The sequence below is a fragment of the Pristiophorus japonicus genome, chromosome 20 (genome assembly GCF_044704955.1).
Source record: "Pristiophorus japonicus isolate sPriJap1 chromosome 20, sPriJap1.hap1, whole genome shotgun sequence".
NCBI classification, from domain to species: domain Eukaryota; kingdom Metazoa; phylum Chordata; class Chondrichthyes; family Pristiophoridae; genus Pristiophorus; species Pristiophorus japonicus.
In genome coordinates this window covers 8,411,060-8,430,971 of record NC_091996.1, presented here as the reverse complement: position 1 = coordinate 8,430,971, position 19,912 = coordinate 8,411,060, and the positions used below count along the sequence as shown (strand labels likewise).

Below are 19,912 nucleotides of genomic sequence, written 5' to 3'. Positions count from 1 at the left end.
GTGGATTGAGAACTGGTTGGCAGACAGGAAGCAAAGAGTAGGAGTAAATAGGTACTTTTCAGAATGGCAGGCAGTGACTAGTGGGGTACCGCAAGGTTCTGTGCTGGGGCCCCAGCTGTTTACATTGTACATTCATGATTTAGACAAGGGGATTAAATGTAGTATCTCCAAATTTGCAGATGACACTAAGTTGGGTGGCAGTGAGAGCTACGAGGAGGATGATATAAGGCTGCAGAGTGACTTGGATAGGTTAGGTGAGTGGGCAAATGTATGGCAGATGAAGTATAATGTGGATAAATGTGAGGTTATCCACTTTGGTGGTAAAAACAGAGAGACAGACTATTATCTGAATGGTGACAGATTAGGAAAAGTGGAGGTGCAACGAGACCTGGGTGTCATGGTACATCAGTCATTAAAGGTTGGCATGCAGGTGCAGCAGGCGGTTAAGAAAGCAAATGGCATGTTGGCCTTCATAGCGAGGGGATTTGAGTACAGGGGCAGGGAGGTGTTACTACAGTTGTACAGGGCCTTGGTGAGGCCACACCTGGAGTATCGTGTACAGTTTTGGTCTCCTAACTTGAGGAAGAACATTCTTGCTATTGAGGGAGTGCAGCGAAGGTTCACCAGACTGATTCCCGGGATGGCGGGACTGACATATCAAGAAAGACTGGATCAACTTGGCTTGTATTCACTGGAGTTCAGAAGAATGAGAGGGGATCTCATAGAAACGTTTAAAATTCTGACGGGTTTAGACAGGTTAGATGCAGGAAGAATGTTCCCAATGTTGGGGAAGTCCAGAACCAGGGGTCACAGTCTAAGGATAAGGGGTAAGCCATTTAGGACCGAGATGAGGAGAAACTTCTTCACCCAGAGAGTGGTGAACCTGTGGAATTATCTGCCACACAAAGTTGTTGAGGCCAATTCACTAAACATATTCAAAAAGGAGTTAGATGTAGTCCTTACTACTAGGGGGATCAAGAGGTATGGCGAGAAAGCAGGAATGGGGTACTGAAGTTGCATGTTCAGCCATGAACTCATTGAATGGCGGTGCAGGCTCGAAGGGCCGAATGGCCTACTCCTGCACCTATTTTCTATGTTTCTATGTTTATCTTGTTACAAACTCACACGAGGCATGTATATATCAGACATGGTCACTCTGTGACCTTCACTTTATTCCCAGGACCAAAGAGTGCTGACCCTGGGTGGGACCTCCCCTTTTATACCTGGAAGCCCAGGTGAGGAGCTCACCCCCTGTGGTCAGGGTGTGCATTACAAGGGTACAGGTACAGTATGCATGAGTTACAGTTACATACATATAGTCATTGCAAGATGGTGAAATACATGACATCACCTCCCCCCTTAGGCCTTTTAGTTTCAGAGGTTAAGTCTATCGGGTGGTTGGCTGAGCCTCGGCCCGCGTCTCTGTCACTTGAGGTGATTCCGGCCTGTCCGGGCTGGCCGCAGGGACTGTGCATGCTGAGGGCTGTCTTTGTTGCTCGTGCGCTGGCAGTGGTGTGGGTGCTATCTCATCATGCTCTTCTTCCGGTTCCTCCGTGTCTGCACTGAACCTTGTCTTTACTTGGTCCAGGTATTTGCGGCATATCTGCCCATTGTTTAGTCTGACCACCATGATCCTGTTTCCTTCTTTGCCAATTATGGTGTCCTCAAGCCATATGGGTCCCAAAGCATGGTTAAGAACAAATACTGGGTCATCTATTTCTATACACCTCCACCTTGAGCCTCGATCATGGAGCTCGGTTTGGGACTGGTGCTTGCCCTCAACAATGTCTGCCAGGGGTGGATGAATGAGGGACAGTTGCGTCTTGAGCGTGCGTTTCATGAGGAGTTCCGCTGGCGGGACTCCCGTGAGCGAGTGCGGCCTGGACCTGTAGGCCAGCAGGAGGCGCGATAGGCGGTACTGAAGGGAGGGTCTTTGGATGCGTAGCATGCCCTGCTTTATGACTTGGACCGCCCATTCCGCCTGGCCATTGGAGGCCGGCTTGAGCGACGCTGTCCGGACGTGCTTGATCCCATTGCCCGACATAAACTCCTGGAATTCATGGCTGGTAAAACACGGGCCATTGTCGCTAACCAGGATGTCCGGCAAGCCATGGGTCACGAAAACCGTACGCAGACTCTCCACTGTGATGGATGTCGTGCATGAGTTCAATATGATGCACTCGATCCACTTCGAGTATGCATTGACTATGATCAGGAATATTTTCCACATGAACGGGCCCGCATCGTCTACGTGAATACGTGACCATGGCCCGGTGGGCCAAAGCCACAGGCTGAGTGGAGCCTCCCTGGAGGCATTGCCCAGCTGGGCACACGTCATGCACCTGCGAACCCAGTGTTCCAGCTCTGAATCAATCCCTGGCCACCATACATGTGACCGGGCAATGGCCTTCATTAACACGATGCCAGGGTGCTCGTTGTGGAGTTCCTTGATGAACGCTTCCCTTCCTTTCTGGGGCATGACTACCCGGCTGCCCCATAACAGGCAATCATCTTGGATGGAGAGTCCATCCATCCGTCTCTGAAATGGCCTGACTTCCTCGGGGCACGCCCTGTGTGCGGGCGCCCAATTCCCAGTCAGAACACATTTCTTTATCATGAATAGGAGGGGGTCCCTGTCGGTCCAGAGTTTGATCTGTCGGGCTGTGATGGGGGAGCCCGCAGTGTCAAAAGCCTCAACGGCCATGACCATCTCGGCGCTCTGCTCCGACGCCCCCTCGGTGGTGGCTAGTGGGAGCCTGCTGAGTGCGTCAGCGCAATTTTCGGTGCCTGGCCGGTGCCGTATGGTGTAGTCATACACAGCCAGCGTGAGGGCCCATCGCTGTATGCGAGCTGACGCATTAGTGTTGGCAGCCTTGCTGTTGGACAACAAGGATGTTAACGGCTTGTGGTCCATCTCTAGCTCGAACTGTCTGCCGAAAAGGTACTGGTGCATCTTTTTCACACCATACACACACGTGAGTGCCTCCTTCTCGAGCATGCCCTATCCACACTCTGCCTGGGAGAGCGACCTGGAGGCATAAGCCACTGGTTAGAGTCGGCCGTCATCATTACCCTGCTGCAATACACACCCAACCCTGTAGGGTGACGCATCGCATGTTAAAACCAATTTTTTACAGGGGTCATACAAAGTCAACAGTTTGTTGGAACACAGCAGGTTCCTCGCCTTATTGAAAGCCTGTTCTTGACAATCCCCCCAAAACCATTCACAACCTTTATGGAGGAGCATCTGTAACGGCTCCAACAATGTGCTTAAGTTCAGCAGAAAGTTTCCAGAATGATCGCAACTCTGACGTGTTGCCGGGCCTGGGCGCCCGGCGAATCGCCTCAGTTTTTGATTCAGTGGGCCGGATCCCATCTGCGGCAACCCTCCTGCCCAGGAACTCGACCTCTGGGGCCAAAAACACACACTTGGCCTCTTTCAGCCGCAAGCCTACCCGATCCAATTGGCGTAGCACCTCCTCCAGGTTGCGGAGGTGTTCCTCGGTGTCTCGACCCGTTATAAGGATGTCGTCTTGGAATACGACTGTTCCAGGGATGGATTTGAGCAAGCTTTCCATGTTTCGCTGAAAGATAGCCACTGCCGAACGAATGCCAAATGGGCACCTGTTGTAGACAAATAATCCTTTGTGCGTCGTGATGGTGGACAGAAGCTTGGAATCTTCCGCCAGTTCCTGAGTCATGTAGGTCGAAGTGAGATCCAGCTTCGTGAACAGCTTTCCACCTGCCAGCGTGGCAAAGAGCTCCTCCGCTTTCGGAAGCGGGCCTTGCAGCGACACTCGGTTGATGGTGGCTTTGTAGTCGCCACAAATCCTAACCGAGCCATCTGCTTTGAGGACGGGAACGATGGGACTTGCCCAGTCGCTGAATTCAACGGCCGAAATTATGCCCTCTCTGAGCAGCCTGTCCAGTTTACTTTCAATTTTCTCACGCATCACATACGGCACCACTCTGGCTTTGTAAGGAGCGTAAGCGCATCACTGGGATCACGTGGGCCTGGGCCACCAATGAAAATGTAATACTCCCATTGATAGTAGTGGGAGCTCCATTTGTATGGAGCGCCTGTTACTATGAAATGGGAATACCACCAAAAACAAATAAAACACTTTACATAAATAAATTTTTAAAAAACCATTTATTTAAAATTAATAGAAATTGAATTAAATTAAAATGTTTTAGAATTAGAACATTTTTTTTGACTTTAATGTTTTAATAGTGTTAAAAAAAAACTTACCTTAATGGACAGAATTTTTAATATAAAAATTATTCATAGAATTTATTATTCCTATTTTTTAAAACTGCTAAGCTGGTAAAAAGCAGTTTTAGTTTTAGGGACATTCGCTGGACAGGAGTTGGACAAATAGCCCGAATCTCCACCCGTGAAGGTCCTTCTCCCGGGGATGCGTGCAATTGACTGATCGCAAGTTCCGGGTTTAGGCCCATGCGCAGTGCATTCCTAAACCCGGAATTTGCGGGGCCTGTTCGGGTGCATGTGCAAATCGTACGCACCCAGCGAGGCCACAATTTATAGCCCAGTGTGTATGGAGTTTCTCCAACACTTGTTTGTGAGGAAAAAATGAAGAGTAGGACAGTGAAGTTTTACTTAAGTGTTCATAAGAATGTTGGATGGCATTCCATTAAATATAACAGTTGAGCCACAGCTGACACTTTAGGGTAGTAAATCTGCCGTCCTACCCGGTCTGGCCTATATGTGACTCCAGACCCACAGCAATGTGGTTGATTTATTATGTTTTATGTTTTTTGTAAAGAGTTTAAAGAGGCTCTCGTGATTAGCAGCCGTTGTGTTGTTGTTGCATGGTATCTTAACCTTGCAATTCTTCATAGAAGGGATCTAGACTAAATAAAGAGTGCCATAGTTTTCCAGTACTTTTTTTATAAAGATATTGAAGAAAATGCACACAAAATGTGGTTTTGCAAAATAAGAATGACTATGAAAGTGCAAGTGGCCTAATCTAAAATCAAACATTAATGTAACTAAATCTCAAAATTTATCGTGAGCGAAGACACGAGCGATATACCAGTATTGTAATAAAATTACCTTCTGTATAAATGTGATGTAAAACTTCACTGATTGGAATCAATTTAGTTATTTCAGATCTGTTATTTCAGTCCAGGATCTCCATGAGAGAAGTACACTGCTACAAGGATGGCCAGCCATTCAAAGCTCAAGGGCCAAAATATTCTCATTCTTCTTCTCATTGTATTGGCCTCCAAAAATATACATCGGCCTTTCAAAGTGCAGAAGTGGAAACTCCTGCCATAGGGAGCCTCCTCCTCCTCAGCATCGTTGACCTTGTCAAGGGTGGGTGGAGATTCTGCCCCTCACAAGGCCAACTGGGAACCCCTGGAAAAAGTTGGGACAGTAGCTTAGTGGATATGTTACTGGACTAGTAATCCAGAGTCCTAGACTAATGACCTGGATGATGTGTGTTCAAATCCCACCAAGGCAGTTAGGGGAATTTAAATTCAGTTAATTAAATAAATCTGGAATAAAAAGCTCGTGTCAGTAATGTAAAAATCTATGATGAATCTATAAAAAATCATGAAATTACTAGATTGTCATAAAAATCTATCTGGTTCACTAATGTCCTTTAAAGCTGTAGATTTATATAGCGCATTTCACAACCACCAGATGTCTCAGAGCGCTTTACAGCCAATTAAATACTTTTGGAGTGTAGTCACTGTGGTAATGTGGGAAATGCAGCAGCTAATTTGTGCACAAGCAAGCTCCCACAAACACCAATGTGATAATGACCAGATAATCTGTTTTTGTTATGTTGATTGAGGGATAAATATTGGCCACAGGACACCTGGGATAACTCCCCTGCTCTTTTTCGAAATAGTGACATGGGATCTTTTACACCACTTCAGAGAGCAAACAGGGCCGTGGTTTAATGTCTAATCCTAAAGACGGATCCTCTGACAGAGCAGCGCTCCCTCAGCAGTGCACTGGAGTGTCAGCATAGATTTTATTTGTGCTCGCGTCCCTGGAGTGGGACTTGAGCCCACAACCTTCTGACTTAGAGGCGAGAGTGCTACCCACTGAGCCACAGCTGACACCTTAGAGAAGGAAATCTGCTGTCGTTACCCGATCTGGCAGATATGTGACTCCAGACCCATAGCAATGTGGTTGACTCTCAACTGCATTCTGCGATTCAAGAAGGCGGCTCACCACCACCTTCTCCAGGGCAATTGGGGATGGGCAATAAATGCTGGCCTTGCCAGGGACACCCACAACCCGTGAGTGAATTAAAAAAAACTTTCTGGTGGGGACCATCAGAGTTACAGTTGGAGGCTGTCAGAAACCTCAAATACATTTGAGGCCACTGTCTTTATGTTCCTATTTTAAAGCACTAGTGTAAATTTTGTGCCTCTTAAGATGAAGCATGAAAATTCATGGGTCGGGGACATGCAATTTCCTGATAATTCCAGGAGCACAAAAGCTGAAAATTTACACACTAATAGAGAATTTACTGACTTGCACAGTTTTTAATAAACAAAAATGTCCATAAACATACAAAAATTACCTCATAAAATGCACAAAATGTTCAGATGTTTATGCAGTTTCCAAGTTTGTTTATATTTATAATCAGAATTTTTGTAGCAATGAACAGCAAATTCATTCTGTATAAACAATGTTTACTTTTCTGACGATCAACAAAGGAACCATGATCAGAACTGCCTCTGTTCACACATGCTCCTGTTCACCGGTGTGGTTAATCAATGTAAATAATGCTAGACTGGCCTAAAATAAACCATGACTGCAATAAAAGTGTTGGGAAGGCAGTCTGGAACCAGCAAAAAGTTATTAGTGGAAGTCATAAGTCAGTTGTCGAGAGCAGAAATTGGCAAGAGAAACGCCCAGAAGTTAACCAACAGCCTAAAAGGACAAACCAGTAACTAACCTGTATGGGGTGGATGATACCTTTAAATAGCACCATTGAATGGTCCTTCCTTTTTTTAAATGATGTGAGATTGGGAAATGCTTGTGTTCAGAGGGACCTGGGTGTCCTTGTACACAAATCACTGAAAGTTAATATGCAGGTTCAGCAAGCAATTAAGAAAGCAAATAGTATGTTGGCCTTTATTACAAGAGGATTTGAGTATAAGACTAAAGACATCTTACTACAATTATATAGGACCTTGGTGAGATCGCACCTGGAGTATTGTGTACAGTTTTGGTCTCCTTAGCTAAGGAAGGATATACTTGCCATTGAGGGAGTGCAACGAAGGTTCACCAGACTGATTCCTGGGATGGAGGGATTGTCCTATGAGGAGAGATTGAGTAGACTAGGGTAGAGTTCAGCAGAATGAGATGTGATCTCATTGAAACATACAAAATTCTTACATGACTTGAAAGGGTGGATGCAAGGAGGATGTTTCCCCTGGCTGGGAAGTCTAGAACCAGGGATCACAGTCTTAGAATAAGGGGTCGGCCATTTAGGATTGAAATGAGAAGAAACTTCTTCACTCGGAGGGTGGTGAATCTTTGGAATTCTCTACCCCAGAGGGCTGTGGAGGCTCAGTCATTGAACATATTCAAGACAGAGATAGATTTTTGAATATTAAGGGAATCAAGGGATATGGGGATAGTGCAGGAAAGTGGAGTTGAGGTAGAAGATCAGCCATGATCTCATTGAATGGCGGAGAAGGCTCGAGAGGCCAACGAGCCTACTCCTGCTCCTAATTCTTATGTTATGCATGTTGGTGTGTTAAGGGATCACTATTATAGATGCACCATGCTTGGCTGAATTTTCATTCCCCCGCCCCCTCCACCCTCCCCCAATTAAAATCCAAGTGGATCAAGCATTTTGTTATCAGGTTGAAATAAGAATTTAAAGAAAAAGGAAAATAGTCTTTTGAACAAAGAGGAAATTATAGTCCAGAGTGTAGGTACAAAGAGGGGCAGTATTTAAGTATTTAGAAAACCCAAGGACCTGTAAAAATGCTAACATGAAAATTATGCAGCTATGTCTGGCAGCCTAAAGATTGGCCTTCTACACTTGTGTGTGATATTGATCACTCGGTAGTGCTGCACAGACTCTGTGGTGTTTGGGGAGAGACTGCCCAGCAGGGAGGTCTCTCAGTTCTTGGCACTCAGTTATATTTCATTATTCCTTTCTGACAACTCTATGTTCATGCTGTGGTGTTGCTCTTGTAATCTTAGGCTAGACTTTGCCCGTTTATTGCTGAGGAGGTGAAATTTACATTTCTCACTGTAATTTATGACCGAATGAGATTTCAGGAACTCACGGATTTGAAATGCATGATTTCTAAGATCCCAGCTTCGTTAGTGCTAACAGGAAAATAGCAGGTAATGACAATGCAACTGCAATAATAATCTTTAAATACTTCTCCAGCAGCTATATGAGCTACTTAACTTGTGGAAGCGTTAAAAGGATTGTTAATGGAGTTACTGAAGAAGCCTTGTCTGTGCTGCTAGCTTCTATTGTGGAGAAAAGCAAGACGATTTTTGATGGCCTTCTCCTGTTCCCATTACTTATGTTTTTATGAAAGTCTGTGTCAAAACTTTGGGGAAAATTGAGATTTCATTTCTGAATAGTAAGATCTGTTATTTTCTAAACAGGTACAGGATGAACGTTTTAGAGGGGCTGTATGTATGGGATATAAAGAAGGAAATGTTAAAAGTGAGTGGGTAAAAATTGGGCAGATGGAGTATAATGTGGGAAAATATGAAGTTATCCACTTTAGCAGAAAAAATAGAAAAGCAAATTATAATTAAAATGAAGAAAAATTGCAAAGTGCTGCAGTATAAAGGGACTTGGGGGTCCTTGTGCATGAAACACAAAAAGTTAGTATGCAGGTACAGCAAGTAATCAGGAAGGCAAATGGAATGTTGGCCTTTATTGCAAGGGGGATAGAGTATAAAAGCAGAGAAGTCCTGCTACAACTGTACAGGGTATTGGTGAGGCTACACCTAGAGTACTGCATTCAGTTTTGGTCTCCGTATTTAAGGAAGAATATACTTGCATTGGAGACAGTTCAGAGAAGGCTCACTAGGAGATGAGGGGGTTGACATGAAGATAGGTTGAGTAGGTTGGGCCTATACTTATTGGAGTTCAGAAGAATGAGAGGTGATCTTATCGAAACATATAAGATAATGAGGGGACTCGACAAGATGGATGCAGAGAGGATATTTCCACTCATAGGGGAAACTAAAACTAGGGGACATAGTCTCAGAATAAGGGGCCGCTCATTTAAAACTGAGATGAGGAGGAATTTCTTCTCTGAGGGTTGTAAACCTGCGGAATTCTCTGCCCCAGAGAGCTGTGGAGGCTGGGTCATTGAATATATTTAAGGCGGAGTTAGACGGATTTTTGAGCGATAAGGGAGTAAAGGGTTATGGGGAGTGGGCAGGGAAGTGGAGCTGAGTCCATGACCAGATCAGCCATGATCTTATTAAATGGCGGAGCAGGCTCGAGGGGCCAAATGGCATATTCCTGCTCCTATTTCTTATGTTCTTACTGAGTTGCTCTAGGGCTTGTCATTTCCACAGCACAAACTGAATTACGAGGAGTGGGAGAGGGGAACCACCATGTAAAAAATATTACAGCTCCTGAACCTTTACTCAGGCTTAGAAAAATTGAAGTGCATTGGTTATTGGGTTAAAATCTATGAGTCAGAAAAAAAAAATGATTTGAAATTGAAAACCGTCTTTAGATTATTTTGTGCAGGTAACACCTTTGTGCAGTAGGTTTCAGACCTGTGCAAATGTAATGAACCCTGGGGAACTCCTGCATATTCTGACACACTTCATTCTAACTTCTGAAGGACAGGGTTATCTTTCCAAAGGAAAACAGTGCCATGTTTGCAGAAGACATGTTTTATTATTATATAACAACAGAAGGTAACTGCTAGTAAGTCAATAGAGAAAAAATATAGAACTCTAATGCTAGATGGATAGAAATCCGATGCCTTCAAAAACCCCAGGAATCCCTAAGTGGTCCCCTCAGATCCAAGGACCCCAGGTTGAAAGCCTTTGGTTCAGAGCCATAGTAGCAACTACCTCACTACCACTTCTTTTGACCCCCCCGCCCCGCCCCCCCCCACCCACAGTCTCTAAATTGTCAGACTGCATGTCCGACATTCAGTTCTAGATGAGCAGAAATTTTTTCCAATTAAATATTGAGAAGACCGGAGCCATTGTTTTCGGTCCCCGCCACAAACTCCGTTCCCTAGTCACTGACTCCATCCCGCTCCACAACATCTGTCTGAGGCTGAACCTAACCGTTCCCAACCTTGGAGACATTTTTGACCCGGAAATTAGCTTTCGACTACATATCCGCAGCAGAACTAAGACCGCCTATTTCCACCTCAGTAACATCGTCCGTCTCCGCCCTTGCCTCAGTTCATCTGCTGCTGAAGCCCTCATCCATGCCTTTGTTACCTCTAGACTTGATTATTCCAATGCACTCCTGGCTGGCCTCCCACATTCTACCCTTTGTAAACTAGAGGTGATCCAAAACTCGGCTGCCCGTGTCCGAACTCGCACCAAGTCCCTCTCACCCATCACCCCCTGTGCTCGCTGGCCTACATTGGCTCCCGGTTAAGCAATGCTTCGATTTAAAAATTCTTATCCTTGTTTTCAAATCCCTCCATGGCCTTGCCCCTCCCTATCTCTGTAATCTCCTCCAGCCCCACAACCTCCCGGGGATGTCTGCGCTCCTCAAATTCTGCCCTCTTGAGCATCCTTGATGATAATCGCTCAACCATCGGTGGCCGTGCCTTCTGTTGTCAAGGCCCCAAGCTCTGGAACACCCTGCATAAACCTCTCCACCTCTCTTTCCTCCTTCAAGACGCCTCTTAAAACCTACCTCTTTAAACAAGCTTTTGGTCACCTGCGCTAATTTCTACTTATGCGGCTCAGTATCAAATCTTAATCTCATAATATTCCTGTGAAGCATCTTGAGATGTTGCACTATGTTAAAGGCACTATATATAAACAAGTTGTTGTAGGTTCAAGTTATTTTTATTTCCCCAATGACCCGCTGTAGAACGAAGCTATCCAGATTGGAAGTTCCCACCATTTCTCGGTCATTGCTGTAATGTCCTTACACACTACTGTAAATTCACACGAGGCACATTCTGCAGACAAGGTCACTCTGTGACCTGAACCTTTATTCACAGGACCAAGAAGTGATGACCCTGCGTGGGACCTCCCTTTATATACCTGGATGACCAGGTGAGGAGTGTCTCCCACAAGTTCACCCTCTGTGGTCAAGGTGTGCATTTCTTAGGTGTATACAGTATGCAATGTTGTTATGAAGGTTACGGTTACATGAAGGTTACATAGATGACATCACCTCCCCCCCCCCCCCTCCTCCTCCAACGTCTTATGGGGTCAAAGATTAAGTCTTTCAGCCGGTCGACGCTCTCTCGTGGAGCGCCACATTTGGGGCTCTGGTTGTTGAGCCTTGGCATGCGTCTCTGTCACCTGTGGTGATTCCGGGTTGGCCGCAGGGACTGTGCATGCTGCTGAACGTTCTTGTTGCTCATTCACTGGCGGTGGTGTGGGCAACATCTCATGATCTCCCTCAGGTTCCTCAGTGTCCACGCTGAACCTTTTTTTTACTTGGTCCAGATGCTTGCGGCATATCTGTCCATTGTTAAGTCTGACGACTATGACCCTATTCCTCTCTTTGCCAATTACAGTATCCTCAAGCCACATGGGTGTAGTCATACGCAGCCAGCGTGAGAGCCCATCGCTGTATGCGAGCTGACGCATTGGCATTGACAGCTTTGCTGCCTGACAACAGGGATGTTAACGGCTTGTGGTCCATTTCTAACTCGAACCTTCTGCCAAAAAGGTACTGGTGCATCTTTTTCACCCCGTAGATACATGCGAGTGCTTCCTTTTCAACCATCCCATATCCCCGTTCTGCTTGGGAGAGCAACCTGGAGGCATAAGCCACAGGTTGGAGTTGGCCCTCATCATTCCTCTGCTACAACACACACCCAACCCCATAGGATGATGAATCACATGTCAAAACCAATTTCTTACAGGGGTTGTACAGAGTCAACAGCTTATTAGAACAAAGCAGGTTCCGCGCCCGATTGAAAGCCCGTTCCTGACAGTCACCCCCCCCCCCCCCCCCCAAAACCAATCGCAACCCTTACGCAGAAGCACGTGTAGAGGCTCCAACAATGTGCTTAAGTTCGGCAGAAAGTTCCCGAAATAGTTCAAGATTGCCAGAAATGAATGCAACTCCGATGTGTTGCCGGGCCTGGGCGCACGACGAATCGCCTCAGTTTTGGATTCGGTAGGCCGGATTCTGTCTGCGGCAACCCTCCTGCCCAAAAACTCGACCTCTGGGACCAAAAACACACACTTGGACTTATTTAGTCGCAGGCCTATCCGGTCCAGTCAGCGTAGCACCTCTTCCAGGTTGTGGAGGTGTTCCTCGGTGTCTCGACCCGTGATAAGGATGTCGTCCTGAAATACGATTGTTCCAGGGATGGATTTGAGCAGGCTTTCCATGTTCCTTTGAAAGATAGCGTCCGCTGATCGAATGCCAAACGGACACCTGTTGTAGACAAACAGCCCCTTGTGTGTGATGATGCTGGTCAGTAGCTTGGTTTCTTCGGCCAGTTCCTGGGTCATGTAGGCTGAAGTGAGGTCCAACTTGGTGAACAGCTTGCCGCCTGCCAAAGTGGCAAAAAGATCCTCCGCTCTCTGAAGCGGGTATTGGTCTTGTAGTGACACACGGTTGATAGTGACCTTGTAATCGCCACAGATCCTGACCGAGCCATCCGTTTTTAGGACAGGGACGATGGGGCGTGCCCAGTCGCTGAATTCAACGGGCAAAATTATGCCCTCTCTTAGCAACCTGTCCAACTCACTCTCAATTTTCTCCCGCATCACTTACGGCACAGCTCTGGCTTTGTGGTGCACTGGTCTGGCGTCCGGGGTGATGCGTATCATTACTTTGGTACCTATGAAAGTCCCGACACCAGGTTGAAATAGTGACTCAAATTCTGTAGGACCTGTGAGCATGAACTTCGCTCCACAGATGAAATGGTGTGCACATCCCCCCCATTTCCAGTTCATCTCGGCTAGCCAGCTCCTCCCCAAAAGCGTGGGACCATTTCCCGGGACAATCCAGAATGGCAGCCGGTTCTCTGATCCATAATGTGTGACCACCAACATTGCACTGCCTAGCACTGGGATGATCTCTTTGGTGTACGTCCGTAGTTGCGTGTCAATGCGTTCTAGTTTGGGTCTGCTAGCTCTAAGTGGCCATAGTTTCTAGAATTGTTGGACACTCATAAGTGACTGGTTGGCCCCTGTGTCCGGCTCCATGCGTACCGGGATGCCGTTTAATAGGACTTTAATCATCACAGGTGGCGTTTTGCTATATGAGCTGTGGATGTTTGCCACATGAACCTGCTGAACTTCAGCGTCCATTGCTTTGTCCCAAGCATCAACCTGCCTTGCAGAACCCTCTTCTGGTTCATCTGCCTCGTAAATTAGCCTCGCTGCGGGCTTCCTGCACATTCTGGCTAATGTCCACTGAAGTTACAATTTCTACAGATAAATTGTTGAAACCGTTGTGAACAAAAGGGCTGTTCCCAGGCATTCCTCTCTGATTGTCTCTTTGATTAATCTTGAGCACTCCGTTAATGGGTGTCAATGGCCCCATCCCGGGACGCATTGTCCACCGTGATGGTGTAAATGTCTGTTCAACCTGCCATTGTCTCTGTTGAGGACCCACTCTAGAGTCTGTTGCTGCCTGGGTTGTGTCGAATTGCCCTTGCCTGCCTGCGGGGTTCTGAATCGCATTTACAATGTTAATTCCCTGATCCATCGCCACATTGGAAGCAGAGTTGCGTGCGTATATTATCTTGGTTTCCTCTTCCCTCGCCATGAAGGTCTGAGCCATCAACGCCACCGCTTCCAAGGTCAAGTCCTTGGTCTCAATTAGCTTTCTGAAAATCCCAGTATGACCAATGCCCTCAATAAAGAAATCCCTTAACATCTCCCCCCTGCAGGCGTCTGTGAACTTAGAGGCTGGCCAAGCGCCGAAGGTCCGCAACGAAGTCCGGTATGCTCTGTCCTTCCTGACGTCGGTGTGTATAGAATCGGTGTCTGGCCATGTGTATACTGCTCGCCGGTTTGAGGTGCTCACCGATCAGTTTGCTGAGCTCTTCAAAGATTTTGTCCGCCTGCTTCTCGGGTGCGAGCAGGTTTTTCATCAGCGCGTATGTCTTGGGTCCACAGCTGGTCAGTAGATGCGCCCTTCGCTTGTCAGCCGCTGCATCTCCCAGTCAGTCTTTCATGACAAAGCTCTGCTGGAGCCCCTCAATGAAATCGTCCCAGTCCTCACCAACACAGTACTGTTCCTCTGTGCTACCGGTGGCCATTCTCGTGAGTCGTTGATTCCAGTTTCTCGTCGCCAAATGTAATGTCCTTACACACGACTATAAATTCACATGAGGCACATTCTGCAGACAAGGTCACTCTGTGACCTGAACCTTTATTCACAGGACCAAGAAGTGATGACCCTGCATGGGACCTCCCTTTATATACCTGGATGACCAGATGAGAGGTGTCTCCCACAAGTTCATCCCCTGTGGTCAAGGTGTGCATTTGTTAGGTGTATGCAGTGTTGTTATGAAGGTTACAGTTACATGAAGGTTACATACATGACAATTGCTTAATTATCTGACCTCAGGCAGGCAGCATTGTGCTCAGCGCTGCAGTTTAAGGAGGAGGAGAAAAAAATCAGCCAGACTTCCTAGTACCGATTGCTAATCACTGACCCGTGCTGGGAAGTGTGGATAATTGTGTATAAGCCTGTCAGATAAAGGTTCGAGAGAACTCAGCAGTGATGCCATCCACGATTTAGAAAGTTGTGTGTATTTGAGGGCTGCCTGCATATTATGGACCATTCGGAGAAGAGGGTGAAAATTAGAAAAACAAATTACATTTCAACAACTTTCTGGACGTTCAGATTCATTTCAGAGCTTTGGTTTGATTGTCATTGAGCCCACAGTGTCGAACAAATCAGAAAAGTCCAAATCACCAAAAGAATACAATTGCCCTCTGTGTATGAATGCCATGTACTTAAAATTATGAAACATACCTTGCACTGTTGGTTCACCAAATGCATTTGAGTATGTCCAGTGAATCTGTGTGAATGCTTTCAATACTTGGATTGAGCTGAGCTGAGCTGAGACACCGAACCATGTCGCAAATATTCCATGGTACTTTTTCCTTTGTAAGTAGCACAGTTGCTGACTCCCTATGTGTCCTCTCCCATTTTCTCGCCTTGCTTCTCACCTGCTGAATCCAGTTTTTCAGGGTGCGATATGGTGTCAGCTGTCCTCTGCTACATGACCCAAGTGGCTTTTCTGTACATGTCACTTAAATGCTGTGTTGGTAGGCTAGTCAATCATAGAGGCATTGCAATGTAGCTTTTTTCTTTTTATTCATTCATGGAATGTGGGCGGCGCTGGCAAAGCCAGCATTTATTGCCCATCCCTAACTGCCCTCAAGAAAGTGTTGGTGAGCTAACTTCTTGAACCGCTGCAGTCCGTGTGGTGAAGGTGCTCCCAGGGAGGGAGTTCCAGGACTTTGACTCATTGACGATGAAGGAACGGCGATATATGTCCAAGTCAAGATGGTGTGTGACTTGGAGGGGAACGTGGAGGTGGTGGTGTTCCCGTGCACCTGCTGCCCTTGTCCTTCTAGGTGGTAGCGGCCGTGGGTTTGGGAGGTGCTGTTAAAGAAGCCTTGGCGAGTTTTTTTTAATTTCAAAATATACTTTATTCATAAAAAAATCTGTACAGTACATTCAGAGGCATTTCAGTACATTTAGCTGTGGTCAGCAATCCCATACACTATATTTGGGTGCTGACGGCAGTTCTGTTCGTTACATTCCTTGTTTTCCAGTTCAAGTGCAATTCGGTACAATAAACGGGATGCATTGTGGTACATTCACACAAATTACGTTTCATGTGTTACGATACAGTACACAGAATGGGTGATGGTACATTTACATTTTTCTTTTCAAACATGCATTTCGCAACAGACTTTGCATTGTACATGGCACAATATTGGTGTTTACAGATTTGGTGCTCTATGTACACAAAAAGTAAATTACAAATACAGCCCGAGGGGGGTTTTGTACTGATTCCTGCCCCCGGGTTTTCCGTGGCAGAGGGGCTTTAAACTGTGGCCCTTTCATACCGTGCCTTTGCGGTGACTGCACCAATTTTAAGTGCATCCCTCAGCACGTATTCCTGGATCTTGGATTGCGCCAGTCTGCAACACGCAGACGTGGTCATCTCCTTGTTCTGGAAAACCAGCAAGTTTCGGCCAAACCAAAGGGCGTCTTTGACCGAGTTTATGGCCCTCCAGCAGCAAGTGATGCCTGTCTCGGTGTGTGTCCCTGGGAACAGCCCGTAGAGCACAGAGTCCTGTGTTACGGAGCTGCTTGGGATGAACCTCGACAGCAACCACTGCATCTCTTTCCAGACCTGGCTAGCAAAGGCGCAGTCCTGAAGGAGATGGGTGACAGTCTCGTCCACCCCGCAGCCGGCTCGGGGGCACCGTGCCGTGCTGCTGAGGCGTCGGCTGTGCATGAACGCTCTGACGGGTAGGGCTCTCCTCACCGCCAACCAAGCTATGTCTTGGTGCTTGTGTGTAAGCTCTGGCGATGAGACATTCTGCCAAACGAGTTCGACAGTCCGCTCAGGGAACCACCCGACAGGGTCCACCATCTCCGTCTTTCATAGGGCGTCCAGGACCTTACGTGCTGACCACTGTTTTATGGCACTTGTGGTCAAAGGGGTTTCTGTGAGGAACTTTTCCACGAAGGACAGGTGGACAGGCATGGTCCAACTGGTGGGGGCGTTTCGCGGCAGCGTGGCCAGACCCATCCTTCGCAACACCGGGGACAGGTAGAACCTCAGCACGTAGTGACACTTGGTGTTTGCATACTGGGGGGCTGTGCACAGCTTGATACAGCCGCACACAAAGGTGGCCATTAGGATGAGGGCCACGTTCGGAACGTCCTTTCCTCCACTGTCCAGAGATTTGTACATCGTGAGTTGCTGCAGTGCATCTTGTAGATGGTAGCCACTGCAGGTATTTGGCCTGATCCTGTCATCACCCAACATCCACACACACTCACTTTCTAATGGAGATCACAGTATAGCAGCTCGCATCAGGAACCCTTGCTGTTTTTCCCTTCCTAGTCTGGGAAAGCTGAGGCTGATTGTAGCATCCCGACCACTACCTGCCAATGTTCAGCCAACTCGACAAAGAGCAGGAATTGATCTTTAGATCTTCCTGATTTACATGGCCCATTACCACGTTATTTACCCATTGAGCAAAACATTTATCTTTGGGATCTTTGGCAAAGATTTGTGCGCAGATCAAGCTGAGAAAATGAAGGTTAAAAATCAAACCAAACCCATCTGCTCACTGTGGGGCTGTTGACCAAGGACAAAATGTTCAGTCCTCTTGCCAGTCAGGTGTGACCAAGACAACAAATAATTGAACCCTTTTCCTACAAGATTTAACAGAGTGCCATTGTCAACTTAAAGTATTTGGCAAACAAGATGATAAAAGTCACCTCAAGCCACATGATTTCACATTTGCTACTACAAAAATGACACATTTGTTTTTTGACTCTCTTCCCATCCCCCCCCAGGAATATAGTTCACTGAATATTTTGTTCATGAAAATGAACTGCGGTCTTCCTCAGAATTTTCACATTTTGCCAAGATTGTACTTTTCTACACTTTCATGTATTTGCTTTTATGCATGTGTTTCGTATTTCAGTTACACAAATGTTTGTTTTTCTTGTTCTTTTTCAAACTGACTAATGTTTTTTTTCTCTTTCATTCAGGGATTGAAAGGTTACTCTGGACCACTTGGCCATCCTGGAGAACCAGTGAGTGTGCACTTCCCTCTTTAAAAAAATTATTTTACGGCAAAGCCAGCATTTATTGCCCATCTCTAATTGCCCTTGTGTAGGTGGTGGTGAGCCGAGGGCAGTTAAGAGTAGCATCCAGTGCTGTGGGTCTGGAGTCACATGTAGACCAGACCGGGTAAGGACAGCAGATTTCCTTCCCTAAAGGTCATTAGTGAACTAGATGTTTTTTTATGACAATTGGTAGCTTCATGGTCCATTGACACTAGGTTTTTTTAAATTCTGGATTTATTCAATTGAATTTAAATTCCCCAGCTGCCGTGATGGGATTTGAACTCATGTCTCTGGATCATTAGTCCAGGCCTCTGGATTAGTAGTCCAGTAACATAACCACTATGCCACCGTACCCATGAATACTCACAGATGCAGGCTGAATTATTGAAGAAAGCATAGACAGATTTCATCCCATTAAATGTAAAATAACTTTGAATTGTCAATCTCCTACATTAATTGTTTAACTCTCCATGTCCTACAAATACTGTTTAGTTGGTTCACTTAAAGAAAGAAAGACTTGGATTTATATAGCGCCTTTCACAACCACTGGATGCCTCAAAGCACTTTACAGCCAATTGGAATGTAGTCATTGTGGTAATGTAGGAAACATGGTAGCCAATTTCTGCACAGCAAGCTCCCACAAACAGCAATGTGATAATTACTAGATAATCTGTTTTTGTTATGTTGATTGAGGGATAAATATTGGCCAGGACACTGGGGATAACTCTCCTGTTCTTCTTCGAAATAGTGCTGTGGGATCTTTTGTGTCCACCTGAGAGAGCAGACAGGACCTTAGTTTAATGTCTAATCTGAAAGACAACACTTCTGACAGTGCAGCACTCCCTCAGCAGAGCGTCAACCTAGATGTATGTGCTCAAGTCTTTGGAGTGGGACTTGAACCTACAACCTTCTGACTCAGAGGCAAGTCTGCTGCCCACTGAGCCACGGCTAACACTGTTATGGCTAGTAGTTTCTGCAAGATGGAGACAATTCACATCAGCAGTTTAGAATCCAAAAGGAAATCACTTCAGCCACATTTAATCCTCCTCACTAAAATCGTCCTGGCTCTTACCTGTCCGAAAACCACCATGATCGCAACATCTGCAATTTTATCCTGCTCTCCTGAGCAGGCAGCAAGGACACATGCCCGGAGCCAACAGGCCCCTTCTTTACATATGCGTGTTGAGGCCCGATGACATCGTGGAGACCCGACTGTACTTTTAACTTGGGCCTGAGCGGGGAATCCACCCTGGAGTTAAAATCGGGGCCTCAGAAGGTCTTTATGACACCGTGCTGCTTGGGTATCATTCTATTCAACGTGCTTAGCTTGACACTGGTTACAGACAGTCAGGCTACGAAATGTCTCTGTAGTTTACTGGGAGGGGCAATCGGTTCTGGAGGATAGAGGAAATGGGTTGAGGGGGAGGCACCCTGCCATTGTCAAAGACTAGCTATCTATTTAATACTGATATAGAGAAATTCAGCTTTTTGTGAATGGCTGTTGACCGTATGTAATTATGAGCAATGTTGCTGCCCATTGCCTTTTGTTTCAGTATAACTTCAAAGGAATTGGAATCATATTTTTGTCAATACACCTGTCTGAGAAAGCAGTCTATAGGCATGGCTTCAGATTTCCAGTCAACCCTAGAGAAGAGCACTGTGTTTTAAATTTGTGCTTGTCCTGCAAGAAGGCTAAGGCAGCTAAACACGCAAAACAAGTAAGCGGATGTTTTAAAGTCTGTGTGTAGAGAGAAAGTGGCTGGCAGTTTTGCAAACATAGGAAAATGACAAACAGGAAACGACCAACTGGTTCATTTAAGCTGCCCCACATAGTTATGATACCTTGTGTATCACGATACAGACACTCCCCACCCATCCGGAGCCAGAGAGAGGGGGAATAGGGGTCAGGAAGAGAGGAA

General features: G+C 46.2%; 1 protein-coding gene across 1 annotated transcript in view; it reads left to right on the top strand.

The window, feature by feature from the left end:
• The window catches only part of col27a1b (collagen, type XXVII, alpha 1b), a 740,056-nt gene that overhangs the window by 224,839 nt on the left and 495,305 nt on the right, over positions 1–19,912 (top strand). Inside the window, exon 8 of the mRNA XM_070863596.1 lies at positions 17,916–17,960. Within this exon, the coding sequence (XP_070719697.1) occupies positions 17,916–17,960 (45 nt within the window). The remainder of the gene's footprint in view (positions 1–17,915; positions 17,961–19,912) is intronic.